This window comes from Syzygium oleosum, unplaced genomic scaffold (assembly GCF_021117445.2).
Source record: "Syzygium oleosum isolate NSW1041296 unplaced genomic scaffold, Sole_v2.1 Sole_v2.41, whole genome shotgun sequence".
NCBI lineage: Eukaryota > Viridiplantae > Streptophyta > Magnoliopsida > Myrtales > Myrtaceae > Syzygium > Syzygium oleosum.
The window spans coordinates 345,988-366,095 of record NW_026607525.1 but is presented as its reverse complement, the minus strand read 5'-3'; the positions used below and the strand labels follow the sequence as shown (position 1 = coordinate 366,095).

Sequence of the window (20,108 nt, the reverse complement as noted above, 5' to 3'; positions counted from 1 at the left end):
TAATAAAAAATGTTTAATTAATGGTGTTGACACTCAACTCTTGACCACAAAGCATTTCCTTTCCATTGAAGTGGCATTCTTTAAAATAACATATGAAGGATTATTTACCCAAGATTACGTGTAATTAAACCAAAAGAAAAGAAACCTTGCTAGATTGTAGCTAATCCTCCTGCGAGCTAAAGAAATATTATTCTGCTCAATAAACATCAGATTAGAATTCCTATGGTTTTTTCCATTATTGCTAAATCATTATAATGTATAAAAAGGCACAATAATCGTATACATGACTGCTATAGCATATTGTGTAAATATCCCCTTTCAAACCCATCACTAGCAAAATATTATTTAGGGCCCGTTTGGTAACGTGCCAAATAGTGAAAATTTCTGTTCTTTTGTTCCCAGAAATAGTTTGGGAACAGAAATGCGTTTGGTAAACTTTTTGTTCCTGGGCACATTTTTGCAAAAATTTGTGCCGAGAAACAGTTTTGGAAGAGAAACAAGAAGTAAAAAAAAGTTGCTTCTTGTTTCTCGGCACAATTTTGAGAATCAGTTTTTTTTCTTCTTTTTTCTTTTTTTTCTTTTCTTATTTTTGTGTTGTTCTTCCCCGGCGGCCGGCGACCGGCCACAGCCCAGGGCCTGCGAGGGCGTCACGGCCCTCGCCGGCCGCCGGCGGAGGCGAGGTCGCCCTCGCCGGCGAGGGCGAGGGCCGGACCCGCCGCCCGGGCGAGGCGGCCTTGCCGTGGGTCACGACGGCGAGGCTCGGCCTCGCCTGGATCCGGGCGAGGCCGCCCGCCTGGCAAACCGAGGGTCCAGCCTCAGCCTCGCCGGCGAGGGCGACCTCGCCGGCCACTGGGCGTGGCCGGTCAGCCGGCGACGGCGGCCATGGCCAAAGAAGAAAATGGGTAAAAAGAAAAAAAAATTAAACAATTCAAAATATTATTAAAATATTATTTGAGAACAGAAATTTTGTGTAGTTACCAAACGCATTTATGTTCTTTTCTACTCTAGGAATAGAAATGTTGGACAGTTTATCAAACGCCTTCAAATACTCAGAAATTGTTTCCGGGCACAGAATAAAAAAAAATCATTTCTGTTCAGAAATAGCTCCCGGGCACAGAATGGTATTCATGCGCACCCTTACTCTAGTCATGATCGCCTCATATGTACAGTTTTAAAACGTGTTACTAGTCTACAAAAGTAACAACTCAAACATGAGAAATATGGAATCAAAGACATGACATGGAATCAAAGAAGAATCTGACTCGTTATATTATGCAATTTTACTTGAATAAATGTTATCTTTTACTAAGTTTCTATGAATTTTCTCATATTTCACTTTAGAATTGAAGTTTACAAAATGTTTGGTCTCATTCTTTGTGATTCTGCAGCATAAGGGCCGTTTTTGACAATTAATTTCGGACATTTTGTACTCCGGTTGCCCAAATGAGTCCAACTGGCATAATGGAAGATTTGTGGCTATAAAAGCATCGTTACAAATTCAGTGTAACCATACGGTTAGCCTAGCTGGACCCTAAATTAATAAACCATTTACATAAGAAAATGAGAAATAGTCATGATTGTGCTTTGGCCCGGTTCCTGGGAACCACAAAGTAGGTTTCAGGTTCTAGGACGGGTCTCATCCTAGAACCGATTACCCCGAGAAAGTACAATCGCTGGTTCTCAATGCGAAGTCAACCTTGGCTCTCGTAGTGTTGCTTCTGTTTTGCAAGCTTTTTCAAGACTATTTACTTGCCCAGCTTATCAAAACATGCAAAGCTTGCTAATTGCAGACTCTGAATCGAATCCGTCGTCGTCATTAAGCTTGTTGAACGCACAAACACACGACTTAATGGCGTAACTTGAAAGTGCAAGCAGATGTTAGTGTTGAAAAATTAACACGAAAACGATAGTATCTTGTAAATCAAGTCAATGCGAAATCACCATAGAAATAACGAGGAATAATAAAGAACACAAGCGATTTACATGATTCGGTTCGAGTATCGGTAGTTATGTTCATGGAAAGAATCAGCAACAAATAATCCACTATAAGAGGAGAATTAGAGTTATAATCGCTCATATACTCGAGTGTTTTCAACAGTTAGATTACATCCAAATTTAAATACTTGCAAATAAATAATTCAATTGAACGTGAAACTCAGCTACTCAAGAACGTCAATGTATCCTTCTTTGGAGTTTTCCCGAGTTTTCTCTCTGAGTGGCTCTGTCGCGAAGGACTTCTTTGTACGTAACCCTAGGAAACGTCCTCCTTGCGGCTACCATTCAAGCAGAAGGAAACCCACTCTCTTTTGGGTGCCCTTTCGGGACTTTCCTTTGACTCTGGCTCGGCCCCACGCAGCTGTTCTTTCCTACGGCCAAACAAAGAAGGAGTCCCAGTTCGGTAAATTAGAGTCGACGAAGTCAACTTGATCAAATCTTTCGTATTTTCAAGATTTTCTTTTTTTTTAACATACCGATCTATATCCGTGAACGGTTCAAATTCGAAATATAAATTTAACAATTAGCATATAAATATGTGATTTATTTGCCTGATTATCCTTATGCGCTCTTTCGATCAGCACTTTTTTAAAGTGAAGAGAAGCATCTTTGTTATGTTTTGGCTATCTAAAGGGGGGATTAGTTATGTTTGCCTGATTATGTTTGACGTTGTCAGCTTGGGCTGTTAGGGTCGAATTGAAATTTTTTGTTTTGTTTTAAACTATAGGGATAGGAACCGGTCTAGAACCGAGAACTGATCCTATGGCTCCTGATTCCACAACTATATTTCCTTTTCTTCTTTAAATGATTTATAAATTTATTCAAAAAAATTAAAAAGAAAGATATTTGACATATTACTTTCTTTGAGTCTCCGTGTCCATTGACGAACCTCTTTCACTTTGGTTTCCACATTATGAGCTTTACTTTTGCCTAGCTTCGTTGTGGTGGTGATTGCACGAGAGAAGGAGGCGAGAGTGTGAAGTGAGAGGCTGGGGTGTAAAAGAGAGAGAGAGCCCTAATTTTAATTTAGAGTTGTCTTTGGCGGATACCATCGGTTCATTCCGCCAATTCGGTTACACACAAGGAATTGGAAGCCGGATCGGTTGTTTCTGGTTTAAAAATTTTGAGAACCACCTAAAATTGGGCCGTTCAGTTTGGTTCCAATTCAATCCGGATCCGGTGGTCACCCCCGCCTGGGTCAATTTAAACAACAGCAAGCCAATGAAACTCGACAACCAAAAAACACAAAAACCAGGAGCGGATATTCAGAAGTTGCAGGGCAGACAACTTCTGAGTAGGACAGGCGCCGCTCGTCTTTCATCTTCTCTGCCAAATATTAAATCAAAATCCCCACCTTTCGCTTTACATGAGATCCCACATAGAACTGTTCCTTTTTTCTTTTGTTGGGTGAAAACTGAGTACCGCATTTTTGGTGTCGTGTTCAAAAATGGAACCGTCACCATTCATCAAGAGGGAAGTGGCGATCGTGTAATAAGAACTATCGCATCACGCGACATCACTATCCCTAGTCCATGCAAACAAAAATTGATTGCGAGTGCTCACAGAATCGTGCTCAATATGCATCGCGAGCTCGTTTCCGGACAATTTATAAACTTCTTGAGTTACTTCGCAGGATGAGGAAAGTTTCGAATTATCCTCTCGTCATTGGTATTCTACATGCCAAATCCATTACCGTGTTTCTTCCTCTACAGTTCTATATGGGAATGCGAACACGTTTTACAAGTGAAAAGAAGGCTCATTCTCATAAAGAGGAATATAACACCATTAACGTTTGTTGTCGTCATCCTGGTTTCTCATCCAATTATTTCTGGGCCCAGATTGGACCTTCTCTGCTTCATGGAGCTCGTCTTCTTCTGGTTCAACCGAGCTTTGAACGTCGCAATGAACTTGCCAGCCCTCTTGTTCACGTCCGAGCTAGGACAGAACGCCGGCGACGTCGCTTCTGATGATGAGTATGAAGCGCTCTCAGTCGTCTCCGAGACGCTGTCCTCATAATCTTCAGCATCTGGTGATTTATGGCGCCAGGCGTTTGGGCTCTTGATCCACACGTGGTGGCCGCGCATGGCAAACCTCCATGATGGCACCTTGAAAGGTGGCCGCGGTGGAGGCATCGGCGACAAGCCACCCATGTTGTCGCTGTCACCTGAAGACTCATAGTTTGGTGGCATTGTCACCGGAGTATGAGATTTCTTCTTGTGCAGGGCTGCCGGCGGCAGCGGAACTGGCGGCGGAGCAGAGAGATCTACCCTTGTCTTGCCCTTTTTGGATGCAAGTTGAGTGTGGAACACAGGTGGCGGCAGCGGCTGAGGCACCTGCAGCGCTGCTGGCGGTTTGTGAACGTCATCCTTAGGCTTGTACAGAATAGTCTGAAATGTCCTCCTGGCCTTTCGTTCTTTTGGAGCTGCCCGCGCCCCTGGCAGAGCAGACGGCGGAAGGGTGACTGCAACTTCCATTTCCTCGACTGCAGCATTATGATCGCAACTATCATTAGCAACTACATGCTCCCTCTGGAGCTTCTTCTCTTCGTCGTCGCAGTCTCCCTTCAATATTCTCCTGGAATGAACAGGTTTCGACCCAAAACCCTGACCCGCGTCCGGATTGGTATGGTCATAGAGTCTCCACCGTCCTTCATCCTGCGCCCACAAATCCGGGCACCGTCCGCTGCCTATCGTCCTCCCAAACGAACCCAAGGAGAACCGATATTCCCTCCCAAGGTCATAGCTGTAATAGCACTCGTCCAGCGTTATCGGGTACGACAATGACGACTTCTGCGTGTCTGATCTCCGGTACGAACCCGACGACCTCAGGAATCCGCAGGCAATGGCAAAGAGGACAAGGGCAAGGATGAGACAGTCCCAGCTCTTCTTGACGGCGTGGGCTGGGAAGATCTGAGAAGTGAGGTTGGGGAAGGACGGAAAAACAAAGGATGTAAAGGCGAGGGAGGTGGCGAGGAGGAGGAGGAAGACGTTGGAGCTGGAGTGAACTTCTTCCATGTTTGTTGGTGAGCTGGTTCGGTTTTCGGCAAAGGTATTTATAAGAGAAAATGGCGCAAATGATCCTTCAATTTAGATATAATGCGCAATGTGGTCCCAAACTTTTAATTTGTTCAAGGTAGTTCATAAACTTTCGTTACATATTCAATTTAGTTAATGGATTAAATAATCCGGTCCAGAGGCTAGACTGAACCTTGGGATATAATAATCCAGAAACTATATTGAACTTTCACCATAAATTCAAGGACCATATTGAACGAATTACAAGTTTAGGGACAAATCATTCAAGTGACTTAACCTATTTATAATGTTAGAATGTTACCGGGTTTTCTCACGAGGCACGTGAAATTCGATCGTATGTATACAAGCAGCATATAAAATCCGTTATACGTCGGAGAATATGGATGATTGCAATCATCAAACCCGTATAATAGATTGAGGACATTTTTTTATAATTAGTTTTCCTCGTTATTTTCCACGTGCGGCCAGAGATTACTTGGTTGCGTAGTGGCAAGGCCTTGTGATTAAAGAGGCATTGATCTCTGCCGACAGAGAAAATAATGGGTGGTCCGGGACCTCCACATCAGCATTGTCCCGAACCACTCATGAAGCGCCACATGGTCCATGTGTCCGGGTGAGGCCGGCGGGCTAGGATGTGTTTTTTGCACCAAAAACTCATATTTTCTTTACATTGATATAAAGGTCCCGAATCACCCAATATTTTCTCCCGCCGACGACGAGATAACCTCGAAGCTATGAGTTGTGATTTTCGTCTTCTTGCGGAGATCGATTCCTTGTGCCCCCTTATTGTCCTTTGTGGACAGGAGCTTTTGTATGCCCCGTCATTTCGAAGCTAAAAAAAAAAATAACACAGCTTGAATGATTGAGCTGGAAAAATAAAAACAGGTGTGAGGCAATATTCCGACATCCACTTTCGTTTTCTCCGCGGACCCCCCCTCCCCGCCGGGGTGAAGTGACCTAGTAATTGAAGAACGCCTCAAGTCCGGATCCGTGCACGAAATCCGATACGAATTGGACGAGGCAGATCGAAGTTCTCGACCGAATACTTATTGGAGTCTTGTCGGAAGAGTTCAATCAAGGTAAGGGCCGTTAATTTGCTTTATCTATCTCCTTAACCATAAATCAGAATAGAAGAACTTGCCTCACCCATAAGTAAGTATTTCATGGTAGCCTCGTTAGACCAGAACGGTGGTAATTTCCATGAATATCCAAGGTTGACCATTGATCAAGACTTGGACTTCTTTTTACCCTAAAGGGAAAAAGTGAAGGACTTTGATTTTGTCCGTACAAAAAGGTATATATATACATATACATATACATAATATTCCTTAGTTACCACGTTCTGCGGATCTCAAACGACATCTATATATATATATATAGAGAGAGTTAATACCATTGAAGATCTCAAACTGGTATACATATAATAAATTTACCTCAAATTATTTTTTTAATTACTAAAAACTCCAAACTAATAAACCTGTGACAAATTTACCTTCCGTTAGTTTCGATCAAATTTTACTGTCAAATTGTTTTGTTAAATGACATGTGACAGTTGACGGACGTACATATTTTGGATTTTACCCTTTGTTTGTCATAGGTGTACTTATTTGTGATTTTTTGTGATATTAATCAAATTTAACAGAAACTAACAAAGGGTAAATTTGTCACAAATATACCGATTTAATATTTTTTGTGATAAAAAAATTAGTTTATGATAGATTTATCATAGGTATATCAGTTTGGAGTTTTTAATGGTCAAAAAATTAATTTGAGACAAATTTATTGTAAATATATAAATTCAAAATTTTTCGTAATATTAATCTATATATATATATGTATGCATTTTTTGTCATAGGAAGAGGACGTGGTGATAGTGGATGTCTTCGTCGCTACATCCATCTAGGGTTAGGTCAGGAGGAGTACCTCCAGATCTCAGGCGGCATATCTCACTCTCTCTCTCTCTGTATATATGATATTTGCGGGGTATCTCACTCTCCTTTCATGATTTGCCCCGCAAAGAAAAGACAAGGCGAATCCTATCCTTAGACGTACGAAGACCTCTGATCACCGCACGTGAACATTGTACTGAACATGGAAGACATCGAGGCTGGGAATAGAAAACTGAGTGAGCGATGGTAAATAACGCCTCTCCATCTATTAATGAATTATTTGCTGTCCATTCTTTTCGTAAAATAGATATTGATATTTGGACCGAATTATTTAAATCTCCGACATCCTTGTGCGTTTTATTTCTTAGGTGACCTTGCGTCGATTTAAATTATAAGATTTCATCAGTTTCCGCGCTAAATTGCAAGGAATGGTAAGAAAAAATCGTGCTCGTGAATAATGACCACAGGGCTCCTTGAGCTACGTGATGGACTGTTTAGACAATTTTACCGTAATTTATTCGGAATTGGGAACCGTCTCCCTTGAAGGAGAGGGCAAAGCAATGGGGTGTGAGGCATTTGTTCCTTAATGAAGATTTCAGGCCCAATGGCCAGCCCTAAAACCCATACCTAACAACCATCAAGATACGATTCAGCAAATAGTAATGATCGAATGAGTGGGGTCGGGTCCTTCTATAAGTTTTTTTTTCTAGGGTTCCTCTATAAGTTCGAAAGGTAATTTAATTGGGTTAGACGTGGCGCAATGTGGAACATTGCGAGATAGACATGTGCTCTAGTTTGATCCAGAAGATCTCGCGCTGGCTTTAGCTATTGAGTCCCAAAACTACATGAATTGACATGTGACGATTTCGTATCTAACCATACGTCCTCTTGTGATAAAAACGGCAGTTGCCTCGGTGGTGATTCCTTCCTTCTTTGAAAGGTGAGAGGTCAACTATTTGAACCCTAGATTTCAAGGTGAGGAGCAAAATGAAAATAATTCTTACAAAAATATATGAATGTTGTTCGGGATAAAAAAAGTGGGAAAATTACTAAAAAAATTTTAAATCTATTATTGCATTTGTGCCAATTCAGTCATGAATCTTTTATTTATGATAATTATGTCCTAAATATTTTCGCGTTTTGCTAATTGAGCCTATCAGACCAATTATGGTTGGAAATCATTGATATGAGCGTCGGAGCATTTTACATGACACGGCCGGTACTAACACAGATAATTTTTAATAATATTTTAATACATTTTTGAATTTTTTTATTAATTTTTTACTTTTTCTATTCTTTTCTCTTTTCCTTCCTTCTTTTCTTTTTTTTTTCTCCCACCGTGGCCGATGAGGGTTGCCGGAGCTCACCAACCACTGGGTGAGGGCCGTGATGCCTCGCCGGCCACGCCTGGATTTGGGTGAGGCCAGCCTTGCCGGCTGTGGGCTAAGGCGGCCTCACTTGTGGGCCGTGCCTTATGTTGCAATGGTCTAGGCAAGTGAAGGCAGCCATGGCCTCGCTAGCTGCGGGTGAGGCCACCTTCGCCCACGGCTGCGATGGCCTTACTCAGATCTGGGTGTGGCCGAGCGAGGGCCACGACACTCGCCTGCGAGCTTCGATGACCCTCGCCAGCCACGTTGGGAAAAAAATAGAAAAGAAGGAAGGAAAAGAGAAAAGGAAAAAGAAAGAAAAAATCAATGAAACCCTCTGACTTCTTAAAGCTTTTGGGAAAGGTGATTTTGCGTTAAAGGTGTCAAAGTTAATCCCAGTCCATGTAAATGTTTGTTAAGCTAATAAAGTAAAAATATCTGCCAATGTTAATGAGCGGAAAAAGTATCAGAAAAGTCCAAAACCTTTTGACATAGTGTCAATTCAGTCCTTCCGGCTAATTTTAGTCGGATATTATTGATATGGATGCTGATCGGCCTACGTGGCATTGTCAGTGCCGGCGTAGATAATTTTTTAATATATTTTTTAAGTTTTTAATTATTTTTTTCTGATTTTTTTTCTTTCTTTTCTTTTTTTCTTTCTTCTCCCTTTTGCCGGTGACCAGCCATGGTCGAACGTGCTGGCCTCGCCTGGGCGAGGGTTGCCGCTGGCCAAGCGAGGCCAGCCTAGGTGAGGGCGAGCCCCGGCAAGGGCTACCCTCACCAAGCGAGGCCGCCCTAGCCTAGGCGAGGGTCGGCCTCATCAGATCTAGCCTGGGCGAGGCCAACCCTCACCGGGCCTCGCCTAGGCTGGCCTCGTCGGGGCTCGCCCTCACCTAAATTGGCCTTGCCTGGCCGACGGCGACCCTTGCCTAGGCGAGGCTAGCCTGCTCGACCATGGTCGGTGGTTGGCCATCGCCTGTGGCCGGTGGTCGGTCATTGGCAAAAGGAAGAAGAAAGAAAAAAAGAAAACATACTAAAGAATCGAAAAAAATTAAAATATTATTAAAATTATCCACATTAGCATCGGCAATGTCACGTAGGTCGGCCAGCATTCACGTTAGTAATATTCAACCAAAACTATCCATAAAGACTGAATCGACACTTATGTGATTCTCACTATAAAGCCCGTCTCTCCTCGACCTTGGTTTCTCTCCTCGGCCGCGTGCGCACTCCCCTCCATCAATGGACAACACCGAAGCATCACCCACCGAGCCCAAGAAGTGGGCGAGGGAGAAGCTCAATGCCACCATCCATGTCCTCCACGACAATCCCGATTAGGCCCCTCCTCTCGTCGCCTACTTCCCCTCCGGCTTTGACCCTTCCTCCTGTCTCCGCGGTGGCTCTGCTGACCCCGGCGTGAGGGTCTACCACCACAGCAAGAGGCCCAATAGGCTCCAGCTCGTCAACAGACCACCGGAGTCCATCTTCGCCTGCATCGGCTCCAGCTTCTCTGGCGATCCCACGGTCAGCCTGTTCTATTGTCGGTTGATATGGTTCGGTTTGGTTCGAAAGGGGTAATAGAGGAGAAGTTATGCCTATGAAATTTCAGTAACGTTGTACGGAGTACTGGAAGCAATTTGAGGTTAATTTGTTTCAAACATATAGGAAAATTTTGTTTTATCAGCGAGCTTTTTCAACTAGAGAACAGATTAGAGCAACGTTTCTCTCTCTTTGGTCCCGAGCAAGATAGGTTTCTTTTGGAAAGAGAGTCGAGACTTTTGAGGGTGCTTCTCGTTGGCCAAGGGTTCAGCTGAGTAGACTGAATGGTGGCAGTGGAGAAACAATGCCAACCAGTTTTGTGGCGTGTGAGCGCCACGGAGTCAGCTATCAATCAAACCAGAGATGATCACAAGAATGAACAGTCTGACGCACAACGGATGTGGCTAAATGATGGTGATGGCAGTTGCCAGTCGGCTGTCGTTTTCAATTTTATCAAGAGTACATCTTCAGTTTGCATCTGTTCCTTATATTGCTTGTAACGACCCGGTTCTGCGAGCGATGAGAGTGCGGTTTCACCTCGAGGATGGTGAAAGGAGCAAGAATGAATCGAATCTCACATCGCTTGAGGAAGGTGAAGTAATATGCTATATAAGGTGTAGTACCAGTCTTAACTATCAATGAGGCCTTTTCTGGGCAAAATTGTGAGGCTGCGGCCCAAAACAGACAATATCGTTGGCAAGTGGGGCCAGAGGTAAGCCCTTACGTTGCTAAACATTGGAAAATGAGGGAAATATTTCCTTGCAGTGACTTTGCTGTGTTACAGACCAATGTGGAACTCTGTTTAATGTATTCTTTCATCTAAGCACGTCGGAAGTAGAGTCAATTGGAGATTTAACAGCACACATGGTCACAGAAAACCCTTTGCACTCAAAGATACTCATCTATCACTCCTCTACATGTTGCTTTTAAATATAGCCTTTTGTGATTTGAGTCCTTCGAATTTTTATGTGGCACTGTTGCAGATATTCAGATTAGAACCTAGAGTGGGATCAGATTTCGCTGACGAAGAGCACTCTGAATTGGTTAGGGGAGAGCTTTCAGCAAACGAGAAGGCTGATAAAGTTAGAGAACCTAATTTACTTTTTGGAACTAAGCGGTCAGTAACACAGGTATGATCCATGTTAACCTGGGCATTGGATCATGTTATGTGTTGTGCTATTGATTCGTGGAAGATAATTTTGTTGAGCTTCTTTACATTAAGATTCATGCTGATGTTCTTGGGAAGCTCTATTCGTGAAAGATAAAGGGCTTTCATTTGTTCCTCTGAACATGCATATTTATCAGTCGGTATTCTTGAAGGATTGCTTGTTAGTAATGGTTTATGCTTAGGCATGTGTGCATCTGTGTAGGAGTTAATCGGCACGTCTTGCACAAATAAGGAAGCTCTTGAAAGTACGGGCTCTCATACTGCTCGCAATCCCCTTACAACTCGTCTGCCACCGTCCCCAAAGGATGCCTTTTCTCCTATCCCATAGAGAAAATTATTTTCAAAGGAGAGTGGGATTACCTATGTGGCACGGACGGACACATTCAAGAGGCCGACGTGTCGGTGTCCGACACACGGTCAACAAGTGTCGGAAATCTGACACGCGGTCAACTGACACGTCGCTGACACGCGAGTCCGGGATCCCGACACGTGATTCCGACACGCATGGGTCAATTTTATAAATTTTCAAAAAATTAGGGGTCGAAATGTAAATCTATAAATAAAAAAAGGGAGAAAGAAGAAAGAAACCCTAGTCTTCTCAGCCCTTCCTCCGGCCCTCCCTCACTCCACGCCTCTTCTCATCTTCTCAGCCCTTCCTCCGGCCGTCCCTCACTCCACGCCTCTTCTCATCTTACGACAGCCTTGCCATCCGACGCAGCCACACATACTCTCGGCAATAGCCGCGAGCTATCTTGAACCGCCTTTCTTCCCTCTCGATCTTCACCCTCTTCGCTCAGCTCGCATCGCAGCTCCGTGTACCGAGAGCACATTTTTCTAGGGTTTTCGAGGCACGTGGAACAGCACCGGCAACAGCCAGATTGCTTCGCCAGGGGCCGGCGGCCCCTCCACGATCCCCCCGCCGCCCGCGCCGTAGCCCTCGTGCACCGTCCCGCCCTCGTCCCTTTTTAGTACTCTGGTGTTGTTTCTTTGGTTGGGTATGTGATTTTTGGGGGTTTCCGTGAATGATGTTTTCTGAGTTGTAGGGGTTGTATTTTTTTGTACGTTTGCATAGGGGTTAGGGCAAGGGGCTCGTCCTCTCTGCCCTTCTCTGTCGCTTTCATCTCATTATTTGCAATAAGGATAATTATCTATCTTTCCCGATGCTTACTTGCCAATTATGTTATTTCTAAGACGGCCTGCAAGTTTGATATGCGCGGTCTATTTAGTACGATGAGGATGATTATTGAAATGGAATGGAATGTAGTTGAATTTGTAAATTAGAACAATGAATGATATTAATAAATGGTGGATTAATGTTTTTAGTGTAAATTCATTCTAGGCTCTTTTATTATTATTTATTTATTTATTTGTGAATTTGAATCAAATTAATTTGATTGAAATAACCATAAAAATAATAATTTAATATATAACATGTCCCAACGTGTCGAAATTCTCTATTTTTGGTAAATGATGTGTCGCGTGTCGTGTCGCGTGTCGGTATCAGTTCTACGTAGGGGATTACATTAGGGATATTCCGCAACTTCTTGAAGCAGGAGAGAAAGTATCACCTGATGTTCTTACCCAACGTTTGTTTGCAATAGGATCCATAAACTGAGGGAGACACAGGTGATTGCCTTTACATTTTTTCACAAGTATTTGTATAATTGACATTATTTCCCATCGGTTCTTGTGGAAAATAATTATATTAGCTATCCACCAAACTGCGAAGATTACAATGCTTCATTTGTTTGTAGGACAAAATCATGCAGATGCTTTCCTCGTTCAAAAAACTAATGGTTTTTCTTCTATCACAGCCATCTATAAGTCGTATTTTTTCATTTTGATTTGCCGTGTGACAGTGCATGCTACTTAATGCATCACAACTGATTTTGTCAGGCACAATATAATTAAAAGGAAAAAGTAAAATGGCAGTTGCAATTGCAACAAAGGGATACCTACTACTTAGTCCGAGTAAATGGGGTAGCAAAGTTAACTTTCAATTTATTTTTCTTTTATGATTAGAAGCTACCTAATTCATCGTGATTCATTGCTGGATTAATCTGAGTTAACAAATATAGGAAAATACAGCTGCGGGCAGTGGAGGAAGTATCTGTTAATTGACTCGAGCAAACAAATTCATAAAGCATTTTCTGCCTGCTGTAGCTTTTATATGTTCACTTTAAGACTGCTGTGGCCAAATTCTTTGTTTAATGTTTGTACTGGTTTTCTTTGGTCAATATCTGATTAAATAGCATTTGCTTGTTGTTGACACCTAAATTTTGGCGATCCACTTAAGTATATATTGCATAGAAAAATTAGTGATCGATCCTAACCCCTAGGAAAAATAATAATTAAATTGCATATAGATATTTTGAGTATTTTCATTAATAGTTAATTAAGCCTATATAATTTGTATATTTATCGGACCGGTGGCGGATGAATTCGAGCGAATGGTTCTGAGCTTAATTGAATCGATTGAACCAAGCCCATGGCTGAAAATTGCCTCGCGCTTCGTATATTTTGGCCAAATTACACATGTAATATACACGTGGAGTGCTCAATTTAGAAAAATCAATTAAGCTACTTCATTACCAAAACTATGAGAGCTTGCAATCACCAGGCTCGTGTGTGAGAGATGGGAAGATTATTTTGATCATGAGTACATATTGGTGTATATACTTCGGTCAACAAAGAGGAAACATCGAAAGAAACAAAAGGAAAAATATAAAGAAGTGGTGGATCTTGAGGAAAGTGGACTACGGAAGAGTCGGTTAATATCAATGAGAATATTTGATTGAAGGAAAATATATGCTCGCTGGATGAGTGAAGTGTCGGTGTGCAGAGATCATAAATTGAGGTGTTTTACACAGAAGAAAGAGGCCACACATTGAATGCACGGCCACAATACAGAGAACATCGGCCACCATTAGAGAGAAAAGAGAGCAGCACACACAAGGGCGAGTGCGCCCACCTGCAGATCTCCAACGCTTGCACTCACGACTGGAGGAAGAAGACAAAGCTACCACTCCCACAGCAATCATCAAGGAGTCCAGGTGTTTAATAATTGTACCAGCAGATCTACGTGGTCTTCCGGTCAAGGTTTTGCAGTAAGGGTGAGCCATCTAGCATCTTGAGCGAGACATCCGGCAATTAATGAATTCAAGTTGATCTGGTGGCATTCCGGACTCCCATACCAGCAGATCCAGCGAGTTGTCCGAAGTGATTGCTGTCCATCGCTATTGCCCAACACGTGCTCGTAATCCATAACGTTCAGCAGCCTCCGGTCGCAACTACCCGTGAGCAGCTACAAGAGGTTCCCGGCGTTACGAGCCTTCTCGACGATTACTTTCCCAATTTTTTTAGCAGGTTTCCTGGAGCTCGAGAGACCCCTCCCTCGTCGACCGCCGCCTCTACGATCTATACAACTGGTGAACCACCGCGACTATCCTCGATCGTAAGTACTACCGCAGGCCGTCCAAACACCGCCGTAAATCCGAACAGCCAGGAGCCCTGTAGCGTGACGTCTACCAGCAAGCATCCGCACATCTTCGGTCCACCAATAGGAAGATCAACGAGTTCACTGCAACTTATTCATATGGCCAAATTTGAGCTTAATTTTGCAAGTTTCCCTAGGTGTTGTCGAACCAAGAAACCACCATCGGTCCCTCCTTGGCTGAGCTCATCGAGAAGCACCACCTTCGGCCGTGAGTCACTACGAGCAGCGCCAATCATCGTGAAGCACCGCGTCCAGTCGAACCATCCGTTGTTCAAATTCGGAAACGTCATCCGTGCAATATTTCAAATTAGGTAATATGTTATCCGATTCAATTTTGATATATTAAGGTTCCTAATTTGAGTTTATTGTGATCTCAATTAGATGCTGTGTTGATATTATCATATCCAAAAATCTTTTTGAAATTTGTTAATTGGGATATTTTCTTAATTTCACAACGTGCATATGATTGCCAATTTGATTTCATGCCCGAAATACGATTCACGATCGCGTGGAAAATCATCAATCCGTTCTCCTACCCGAGATACGACTCGCGATTGCACAGAAAATTGGTCGTCAATCTGATCTCATGCCCGAGATATGATTCGCGACTGCACGGAAAATTGGCCAATCCGATCCTCATGCTCAAGATATGATTTGTCAATTTATTTTCCAAATTTAAATGGATATGGATGATATCTTGGGTGATTGGATGCTATTTTTTATTTTGGTTTGAGCTTTGTTTTGATTTCATTTGATTTGATTCTCTGTTTAAAAAAAATCCCAAAAAGATTAGATAGGATCAAGGTAAATTTTAATTGGTAACATTGCATGTTGAAATAGATTTTAGATAATCTTTCAAAATATATTAGAATATAGGTTAGAATCTTTCCTCTCTAGATAGATTGCATGCTAGGATAGAGTTTATCTAGTTAGGATAACATTCTGATTTAAATTAGGATTTGGCCTAATTTAATTCCTAAAATGAATAGGATAATATCTTGCACTAGTTAATAAATTTTCATCATTTTATAATTTCCAATTTCAATGAAAAAAATACAAAAAAAAAGTATCATGTGCATGTCATATAGATTAATTGCACCGTGCTTGCATCATCATTGCCACATCATTACTACGTGTCATGTATGCTATGTCGCATTGCCATCTTACCACATCATTAATAACTTGCTGTGTCATTGCTTGCATGTCATTTAGTGAACGTATGTTAGACTCATGAAATTGTATGTCATGCTAAAATAGTTGCATATCAATTTTACCCGTCATTAGAAATTGCATGTTAGATCATTTAATTGCTGCGTGTCATGTCAGAATCGATTTTGTACGTCATCGCATTAGAGTAATTGCATTACATGCATTGCATGTAGGTTAGTTCTCATTAAATAAGAAAAATCCCTAAAAAAAAGATTTAAGTGAAATTGCATGTTAATTAGAAATCATATATAGGTTGAAGATGTGATTTTCTAGCTAACAATGCATATGCTTTTGTTGTTTCAAGGTAAGTCCCTATCTTGCAATTTATTTATTGCTTTGCTTTATTGGGCGTTTCATTAATGCTTGCGTACCCACATGATTACATCGTATGTTAGTGAATAGGTTTAAATTCAATCCAAGTCGTCTGAAAACGTTTTTTTTAAATAAAAGAGAAAGGTACAGAAATGACGTTAGAATAACTTAGCGTAATCAAGTCCCCGAATTCATAATCTCTTGTTCATAGGAGTAAAGTATAACTCCCGATACTTTACTTGGATTTCTAATCGACCCACAAAAAAAATTGATTAGTGGCGACTTCAAAATGAAAAGATTTTGCATGTTAAATAATTTGAACCTAAGGGCTTGGGGGAACCTGAGTTAAGTCTAGACTTAATAATCCATTAACCGAATCCCTAGGTGGTGCACTGCCAGGGTAGGTCGCGACACTTGTTTGAAGAAGACTAAACATCTTGAAATTGCATAATTATGTAAGCAACTCTGAGCGGCAGTTGACTCTAATCCTCATTTTGTTGATGGAACAAACACTCTTGATTCTCAGACTTTTTTTCGTCTCTTTCAAGTTTCTTTCCTCTTGAAACTGCATAACTATAGCTTTTGAATGTTTCACGACACCTACAGGATGAGATGGAGAAGGAAACGCTTGGTTGCATATTCTCGTATATCAACCCACCTAATTAAGTTTAAAGATCAGCATTCTGCCGATGGTGTGTCCTCTGAAAGAACCGCAAGACCCCAACCATATTGCGTCAGAAATTCTCAACCATGTTCTCCAACACCGAATCTAAATGGCTGCCGTCTGAGAAAATCCATCTTCAAATCAGCTGCGTCTTGTCTTAGTGCTCACTTTGTTTGCGGATGATTTTCGGACAGACCCGACAGATATCGCTAAGGATCTGAGGATGAGTTCAGTGACCATAAGAGCGTATGTACGTATATATAATATATATTTATGATGTCTCACTAGCTAAAATATCTTTGGATTTAATGTCAATTTTTATGTGAAAATGGATTACCATTGATCTTCAATGGCCCGTTTGTTTCATAGAAAGTGTAACATTTCTGAAAAAAAAATTCTAAGAATCATTTTTCAGGAAAATGACAATATTTTTCTGTATTTTGCTGAAATATGAAAATGTAGTGGAAATTATTTTCCGTCGTTTGGTAAGAAAGATCCGATTTAGACTTTTCTATATGCACATAAACTATTTGGGTGTTAGTGACTTGCGCATGGGCAGTTGGGGAATCGGGCTCGGATATCGAGGTCTAGGCCTAGATCCCTGACTCCCGGGCACAAGCATGGGCACCGAACTCGGCTCCATAGAGGCTCAGCCCGAGTCCCCAGTGCCTACGCTCGAGTCCATCGAGGCCAAGCCTCGAACCTCGACGCCAGGAATCAGGTCCCCAGCACCCGGGACACAGGTCCATCGAGGCGGGGTTGGGACCTCGATGCTAGTGCTAAGGATCCGGGCACGGGCACTAGGGTCCTAGGCCCGACCTTGATGGACCCAAGCCCAACTTCGATGGATCCGAGCCTGTCATTGATGGTCCAAGGCTCAAGGGTTGGGGATCCGAGTATGTGCGTCGAAATATCGAGCCCAAGTGCTAGGAACCAGGCACGGGCGCCGATGTCTTGGGCTCGACCTCGATGGACTCGGGTCCAGGTGTCGAGGTCTCAAGCCCAACTTCGATGGACCTAGGAGCAGGCGGTGGGGATTTGGGTAGGGGCACGAGGGTCCTGGGCCCAGCCTTGATGTATCTGGGCCCAACCATGATGGACCTAGGCTAGGGCGCTTGGTTCCTAGGCATAGGCACTAGGGTCCCGGGCCCAACCTCGACGAAATCAAGAGTGGGCTTTGGGAAGCCAGGCTCAGCCACAATGGACCCGAGCCCAAGCGTCGGGGACCCGAACACAGGCTTTGAGAACCCAAACCTAGCTACAAGTGTCTCGAGCCGAGCTTTGATGGACCAAGGAGCCGACGTCGGGGACCTGAGTTGAAGGCATGGGGGTCTTAGCCCGACATTAATGTACACAAGCTCGGCTTAGATGGACCCAGGTTGGAGCCTTGGGGTCACAAACACGGGCATGGGAGTCCTAGGCCCAGCCTCAATGGACTAGGGCCTGAGTGCTTGGATCATGGGCCTTGCCTTGATGGATCTGGGCTTGCCTTCAGTGGACCTCAGTAGACCCGGCCTCAACCTCTAGACGCATCCCCGCTACCAAGGGCCCAAGAACGAGTATTGGGGTTCCCATATCCAAACACAGAGTTTCTAGTCCAAAAGCTAATATCTAGTTATATTTTTAAAAATGATTTTTGATTCTTTAAAGAATAAATTATTTTCCTGAATTTAAGTGTAGGTTTTCTGTTGACTAGGAAAATCTTTTCTGTTGATTCATTTTCTTAAATGATCCAAATGTCGGAAAATGTTTTCTGTTAAACAAATGAAACCATTTGTGTCAGATGTGGGAATTGGCCAATTTTACGCACATTTTATTCTATATTCCCCGTTTATGAAAATCAATCGCACGTTCTGAGTTGTAGAATAGCCGATAGAACGGGCTGTGCCATCGTAACAGTGGGCCGTTCTGGGCCCTATGCGCCACATCTGATTGTGCGATCATTGCTCATGGACATCTCATTTTACTCTTCTTGCTTTTAGTTTTGGGCATTGAGTTCAGTTCATGAGAAAAGGGGGGAATTCCACCACATTATAACCAGCAATTGTAACCCAATTTAGAAATCCTAATACATAAAGGAAGTACATCCTCTCAGAAAATGGGCTGATCCTTTACCTCAACAAGTGGGGTAGATTTGGAACACCATACATTTGTCCCAATACTTAGAAATATTATTTAAATTTCAGAAAATTATGAATAAACTCGTGAGTGAATCTATGTGTTACCATTTGACCGTTATGAAAGTTTTATTGGTTTCAAGTTTTTTTTCTTTATAAAAAAATTCAAAAGTATGTGATTTTTAAGATGCAGATTATGAGAAAAGTAAAAAGTAAATGTTATCTAGGTAGGTTAATTAATGTTCCCTGGCAAACGCGCCTCCGATTCTCGATTTAGAAAACCATGACCACCTTCCTGTGTGTCCTCAAGCGAACCACCTTGTGGCGGAAAAGCTCAAATGCCGGGTGGTTCGTGTGTGACTTGACCGCGGCTCAATATACAGTGTCAATCTCACGAGATTTTTTTTTTTTTCAGTTTTTTTCAGATCTCGTAAGCCTGTTTATTTACTTAATTTGATCTCACAAGTACGAGGTAGTTTACATATATATGCAGTGTATGTGACTCGAAAAACTCAATCTTATCTAGCCTTCTTCTTGTCGGTATAAAAGTTTTATTCGTTCAAATGCATCGATAATGATTGACCTTAGGAGCATATATACGTATACATAATGTATATTCATGCTGTCTTAATCACTAAAATATCTTTGGATTTAATATCAATTTCTATATGAAAATGGGTTATGGTTGAGTTGTTATTCGACCGTCTATAATCGAACTAGGCGGCAAGCCCTCCGAAAGAGAAGTCCTAGTGTTAACCCACCAACTCACACCATCATTCGTTCCTATCTCGAACATGAACACAACGCAATACATAAAAAATAAACAAATGTCGATGCAATGAATATTCCACGGGAATGAAAAGAGGAATGCTTTCAACTTGGTAGATAAATGTCCAAAAGATCATGGGCAAGCTGCATTTGTTTATGCAGGCCAAACCCTAGATTCAAGGAATCGAAACGTGTATGTTATCTAATTGTCCAAACTTGAATTAATAAAGGGTCATCCACATACTTAAAGTTTAAAAAGAAAAAAAGGGGACAACATTGAACCTGGATTTCGTAAAAGTACCACGTTTTAACAAACCCATTTGACTAATCCACCATCCCCATTATTTATTTTTATGTAATTTTTTTTATGGTGGGCTGAAACTGTCGTGTACCAATTTTGCCCCAACATATTTATCATTTTCTTCAAAAAGATGGAGATGGTGACAAATCATTCGCACCCTTTTTAAATTGGATCTGGTTCGTTGGTGACTCTCAATCGAGGATTATGCATTGAACCGTGTGGATGCATGTTGTCAACAGGGCAAAAAG

At 42.2% G+C, this 20,108-nt stretch overlaps 1 protein-coding gene and 1 pseudogene across 1 annotated transcript; one reads left to right on the top strand and one right to left on the bottom strand.

Moving 5' to 3' along the window:
* Positions 1-3,809: 3,809 nt before the first annotated feature.
* On the bottom strand, positions 3,810-5,009 carry LOC115692903 (uncharacterized). Its single transcript, XM_030619878.2, has one exon. It carries the CDS (start codon positions 5,007-5,009, stop codon positions 3,810-3,812), a length of 1,200 nt encoding a protein of 399 aa, XP_030475738.1.
* Positions 5,010-10,236: 5,227 nt separating this feature from the next.
* On the top strand, positions 10,237-17,052 carry LOC115692925 (uncharacterized; annotated as a pseudogene).
* The last annotated feature ends 3,056 nt before the right edge of the window (positions 17,053-20,108 follow it).

What these genes read in the sequence shown, in the direction of transcription:
- LOC115692903 (XM_030619878.2), bottom strand. Translation starts at nt 5,009, where the DNA reads ATGGAAGAAGTTCACTCCAGCTCCAACGTCTTCCTCCTCCTCCTCGCC.